This window comes from Phyllostomus discolor, chromosome 10, assembly GCF_004126475.2.
Source record: "Phyllostomus discolor isolate MPI-MPIP mPhyDis1 chromosome 10, mPhyDis1.pri.v3, whole genome shotgun sequence".
NCBI classification, from domain to species: domain Eukaryota; kingdom Metazoa; phylum Chordata; class Mammalia; order Chiroptera; family Phyllostomidae; genus Phyllostomus; species Phyllostomus discolor.
The window spans coordinates 28,457,605-28,463,604 of NC_040912.2; the positions used below are offsets into that span (position 1 = coordinate 28,457,605).

Consider the following 6,000-nt stretch of genomic DNA (forward strand, 5'->3'; position numbering starts at 1 on the left):
AATAGATATTGTCAAATTGCCTTCCATAATTTTCCTACTATTTTTATAGGTCCAACCACAGCCTATAGAAAAGATGTTAAATTCTTTATTACTTTCCTCTTTACTGCCTAAGCACTCGCAACCATTTAAACTACTACACATATAACATGAAATAAATTTGGCAGTTCTTGACAACTAAATGTCTTCATTTTCATGGCAAAACTTCTCCTTTCACGTTGATTACAGAAAATGCATGTCTAATTATTTAATGTATCTTGTCTATAACTGACACTGTCTAACTTCTCCAGCCAAATCTGTTTTTCTTACCAGCTCTCACCTTTCTGAGTCAGACTTCCCAGTCCTTCACACTAAAAATAGTAACAATAATAATAATAATAAAAGGGGCTTAAGCGTTAATCCTGCTCTTGTACCATTTCTTGCCAAACAGGGAGTGAGTCATGTCTGTCGTACCTGTGTGGACCCCCACTCTCGCCCCCTGTCCTTTCCACTGACATCTGCCTGGCATAGTGTCTCATCCTCCCTGGCTAGAGCATTAGACATTCTTCCAACTTGTTTGCAGCCCACTTCCATTTTCTGCCACTGTTGTCAATTTTTCTCTCTCTATTCAACTAGCCTTTGAGAGCCCCCAAAAGAGGGAGCTCTGTCTGCTTCATCTTTGACTCATGCTAAGCACTGCCAGGTGCAGAACAAATGCTTAGTTGTTGAATGGAAGTGACCATTTGTTATTATGCCTCTTTGTTATTCTAAAAATTCAGTGGAACCCAATTGCTTATTAAATCAAGGCAGGCTGAAGGGTTGGAATTTCGTTAATGGGCTAACTCTACCCTTCCTTTTCTACTGTTTTGATACTTTCCATGCTTCAGACAAAGAACTCATTATTATTTTGCAAACGTGCCTCTCTCATTCTTGCCCCTGTGCATTAGCTCACATGTTTCCTTCTGCCTTGAAGGTGTCTTGTCCTCATATCCTCAAATCCCATCTCTGGTTCCGTATCAGTGCAGATGCCCCTTTGTGAGCCCTTTTGTGTTCTCAAGAGTCTAGATATTTCTTCAGTCTCTAGACCTGAAGTATTTCTTACAGCACCAGTCATGCTGCATTATTTGTTTAATGTGTACAAACCAGTCTGATCATTCCAATGTACTAAAAACTTTTGGGGGAAAAAGGTTGTGTCTTTTTTTTTTTATGTTTCTGTCACAATACTGAGTTCATGGCTTAACTCATGACAATTGCTTAATAGAATGATTGCCCTGGAACAGTCCATTCAAAGAGTGAAATCAAAGTAGTCCATTAATTCATTCTTTGGACAGATTGTTCTGAGTAGGTACTTAGCTCTTACTCTTAATATTTTCAATATGTTAATAAATATTTTATTAAATAGTAATGAATATTAATAAATAGTAAAACATGTTCTGTTCTGTACTATAACATGTAAATGATACCTAGAACTATCAAATTATATTGTGAAATATAAAAGCTTTTTTTCTGAAGCCAAATATTCTGTTGTCCTTTTGGTGGCAGATATCACAGGCTTTATATTCAAAATGGTGTCCTATATATTATTTTTCCTTACAAACTTTTTGAAAAATAATTTAACAATTCCATGATTGTTGTAGCAACACTGAATTGATTTTGAAAGCTTACCTTTTAAATAAAAATTGACTTTATCAAGCATTGCTTGAGGGCCCATCATTGATTAACTTATTTGCAGATTATTAAGAGTTATGCTTGCTTCTGTGGTAATGAACCTCTGTATTGCCATGGAGCTCTGACCAATGTGTCCTTTCTGCAAAGGTACATCTATGTTGCTGATACCTTGGCTCATGAAATTCATGTTTTGGAAAAACATCCTAATATGAATTTAACTCAACTGAAGGTAAATATTTCTTTACATATATAAAGCCGACATTAATCTATTACACGCTGAAATTATATAGCTATACTATATTATGGCAATACCTCACTCGGAACAGAGTATGGATGCCAGTGTCGGCATTCTGGTTTTTCAGACACTCCCACCTTGTAACTGGCGGAGTCTCTTGTCCCAGCCATCACGGAGACTGGCCACGATTACCCGCCGCAGTGGGTCGGGAGTGATATTTGCATCCGATTTAGAGCCTATTACATGAAGGAGTGATGGCACCTGATGAATTCCAATGAGAATTTTCACAATTGAAAAGACTAATAGATGAATACTGAAATGAAGATTTATGCACATTGTCAGTTCTTTCAATAATAAATGAAGGTAGAAATTGGGTTCCACATCACTATTATTTTCTTCCTGCTTGATAACACATATTTTAGACTGATTAAGAATTTCCTATTTTGCTTTGAATGAGTTCTTTGACTAACTGATCATTGTGCATCTTTTGAGGGAAAAGGAATTCATTTTTTAGAGAGATGGATTATCACCCTAACTTTCTTAATATCAGGGAAGATGAAGAGTGACTCTAAATCAGTTTATTAAATTCATTCTAAGCAATATTGATGTTAAAGGAGTGGAAGCAGGGAGATGTAATTTCCTCACATGCATAGAGGCAGGAAAGATTAGCCCTAAATTATTTAATCAAGTTTCTCGTGTCATTTAGGTATTGACATTTTTTCATTTGGAAGGTACTCAAGTTGGACACACTGGTGGATAATTTATCCATTGATCCTTCCTCGGGGGACATCTTGGTGGGCTGTCATCCTAACGGCCAGAAGCTCTTCATTTATGACCCGAACAATCCTCCTTCATCAGAGGTTTTTATATTTTTAGTTTTCATCCTTAATTATTCAAGGCCTTTTGAACTAATGATGCAGCACACTGTCATGGGGCTGGTTTGTTTAATTAGTCTTTTTAAACCAATAATACTGTAAACTAATGTAGTGGCTTTGCAATTGCTTTAAGCCAATAATTGGCCGAGTTTCACATTGCTTAAATACTTTTAGAAAGGTAATCTTTTGATGTATTAAATTATGGTGGCAGCTAGTGAAAAGGCATTTTTATAAAGACATGTGGGCTCCCTATGTGGCATACTGGCAATTTTTTAAATACCTGGCTTATTGTCAACTCACCACATGTCATGACTTTTGTTCCAGCTTTAAAGTAGTGTGAAAGTAGACGCATTAGTGTGGAAGTATTTCTGTTAATGCTCAATTACTGTAATAATGCTAAATCCTGTGTGTTGGCATGAAATAAGTAGATGTTAAGAAAGTACTTTCTTTGAAGGTTTAAGAAAGTACTCCAATTAAACATTTAAAACGATTGGTAGCTGCTATTTTTCAACAACGTGCCCTCTTAATCATTGTTTCATTGTGAAAGGTGGATTATTGGTGATGCACTGACAGGCATATGGTGGTTTTACAGTAATCCTTTGTCTCTCCTGAATAGGTTCTCCGCATCCAGAACATTCTATCAGAGAAGCCTGTGGTGACAACAGTTTATGCCAACAACGGATCTGTCCTCCAGGGGAGTTCTGTGGCCTCAGTGTATGACAGGAAGCTGCTCATAGGCACTTTGTACCACAGAGCCCTATATTGTGAACTCTAAATTGTACTGTTGGTTTGTGAGCGTGCTAACTTCTCTTAACAATTACTTTTCTATGGATCGCTAATTCTGAGGGAATTTAACCAGCCAACTCGAGCCAGGAATGTAGGACTTGTATGGTTAATTTTATTTCAGCAAGGGAAGGCCCTTCCGTTCTTGTAGCACTTTTAACGTAAAAGGAGAATGAACAGTTTTTTTTTAAAATGCCAAGTTAAGGAGAGAGAAGCTGCTTTTGGTAAAGTGAATACACCTTGCACAAAATAAGCCTTACCTCTTCCTTCCAGTTTCCAGAGGAGAAATCCACTGAAACAGGGTAGATCTATTTCCTTAAAATGTGAGTGACCTTTATTCCAACAGAGTGACCACTGTGACTGTTCCGGACTACTGAGAGATAACACGTTTGGATGTTTTATACTTACATCTTTGTTTACTACTAAAGAGTTGGAGTTCTATTAAAGACTAACTGAAATCCAAGTTTTGTCTGTGTTTCCTTCTCAAGGCAGGTCTTCGGGGGGGGTGGGAAAGTGGCCGCTTCCTCGTGGGGTTTCCTTGGGACAGGCAGGCCTCCCAATGTTAATTTCTGTCTTTTCTCATTGAAAGCTGAATGTAAATGAGCTCTTTATTTGAATAAAATAAAACAGTCAACTAAATATGGCAACTTGAATTCTCGGTTAGTATGGAGTGTTCCATCAGCTCTTTTCCTAATGCGAGCCCACCTGGCCTACAAAGAAGAGGTCAAAGGTGGAGCTGGAGAATCAAGCCACCTCCCCATTGAACACAACTATGAACTTCAAGAGAGATGGAAGTCAGCCGTCCAGGGCCACATGGTTAGTCCTGGCTGTGCTAGGATTGAGGCCAAGGGTCCTTGCCACATAAGGGAGAGATTTTTCTGTTCTCTATACCTCCTATAAAACCATCTTAAGCCCTTGAGAAAGACTTTTTTCCATGATAACCAAAAAAACAATTCCTTTCATTTCTCATACTTTTCCATATCTTCAGCATCATTATCAAAATATTTGTCAAGTTACTTACCATGTGCCAGGCAATGCGTTAAAAATGGCCCATTCTCTTTTAATCCTAATTACAGCCCTAAGGGAGTAGATATTGATGTTATATACCAGGGTTAACATTTCACAGATGTTCAACATCACACCTGGTAAGGGGTGGTTCTCTGTTTCCGATGCCGGAGTCTGTGCACCAAAGGCTACTGACATGGGACTAACAAGGACCTTGTTATTTAATGTTTTCTCTAATGTATAGTTTCTCCCTTCATATATTAGTTGATTTCTGCTTTTAGACAAATCATTTAATGGTTTTTCAAAGTAAATTGCAGAAGTATTCTTAAACTTGGCCTCTGTCCATTTGGCCTGTGTTTTTCTTTTCATTTTTAAGTGGCCTGTTGCTAATGTATATTGACACTATTGTATGCTAAAATACTGGGTTTTTGCTGTTTCCATTATCCATACAAAAAATGTGAAGTCATAGATGAATAAAGCAAGATTAAATATGGTTCACTAGGGATCCGAAACCAAGAAGCATATATTTTAATTTTAGAGTATAACAATGACTATCTAAAAAGCCACTTTCATTAAAAGTACCAGAATACAATAGGCATAAAATGAACTTGATTTTTTATTGTACTTATTAGAATTTTTATTTGGACAAAAGTAAATATAATAAGCACGTGTATCATTTGACCTAGAAATACAGAAATAATTTTAAAAAGAACATCTGGCCTCTGGGCCATGAAGGATTCTGTTTTATCTAATCATAAATATATTGTATATTTATTTATGGTGCTCTTACTCTGATCATGTATTGAGTTTAACAATTTGGTTGGTTATTAGGAGGTCAAGTCTTTCAAAAGGACTGAAATTGCAACTGGGGTATGCCACCACTAGGTGGATATAGGTCCTGCGTGTGTATGTGTGTGTGTGTGTGTGTGTGTGTGAATTTCTTTTAATCTGAGATCCTGTTCAGTGACAATAAATATCATTTTATTTTTACAAAATTTTCATTCTTTAACAACAGCTAAATATTAGCACAAATACCTAATACAGGGATCAAGGAAAATAAAATATCAGCTATAATATTTTTTCTCATTTTGTGTATTGATTATTTAACTGGTTAATGATAACTAATCTAAGGCATATCCTTCTCCTAGAGTTTGATTTGTTCAATTTGAATCTTTTCCCGGAGTCACAGCCTACCTAGGCTGCAGAATATCGACTTAGCAAAGCAATGAAGAACTAACAGCACCCACCACCATACCACCCACATCTGCCCACCTTTCCTTAGCTACTCAGTTTTCATGACTCACTCAGCTTTCCATGAAAGGATTCCCAGGTATGAGAGAAGGAGGAGGCTTGGGAGAATCCCAGCAGCTCTCTCGGCTTCCTGTGCCTGGTTTTCAAGATGATTATTCTATGAAAAGGCAGAGAAGAAGAGAAAAGAGCCCAGTCTAATTTTTGTAA

The 6,000-nt window shown here is 37.1% G+C and overlaps 1 protein-coding gene across 2 annotated transcripts in view; it reads left to right on the plus strand.

Annotated features, from left to right (window-relative positions):
• The window catches only part of PON2 (paraoxonase 2), a 26,230-nt gene extending 22,230 nt beyond the window's left edge, over window positions 1-4,000 (plus strand). For both annotated transcript variants that reach the window (XM_028525776.2, XM_036010593.1), the window contains exons 7-9: window positions 1,792-1,873; window positions 2,611-2,739; window positions 3,371-4,000. In XM_028525776.2, the coding sequence (XP_028381577.1) occupies window positions 1,792-1,873; window positions 2,611-2,739; window positions 3,371-3,529 (370 nt within the window). In that variant the 3' untranslated portion in view covers window positions 3,530-4,000. The remainder of the gene's footprint in view (window positions 1-1,791; window positions 1,874-2,610; window positions 2,740-3,370) is intronic.
• The last annotated feature ends 2,000 nt before the right edge of the window (window positions 4,001-6,000 follow it).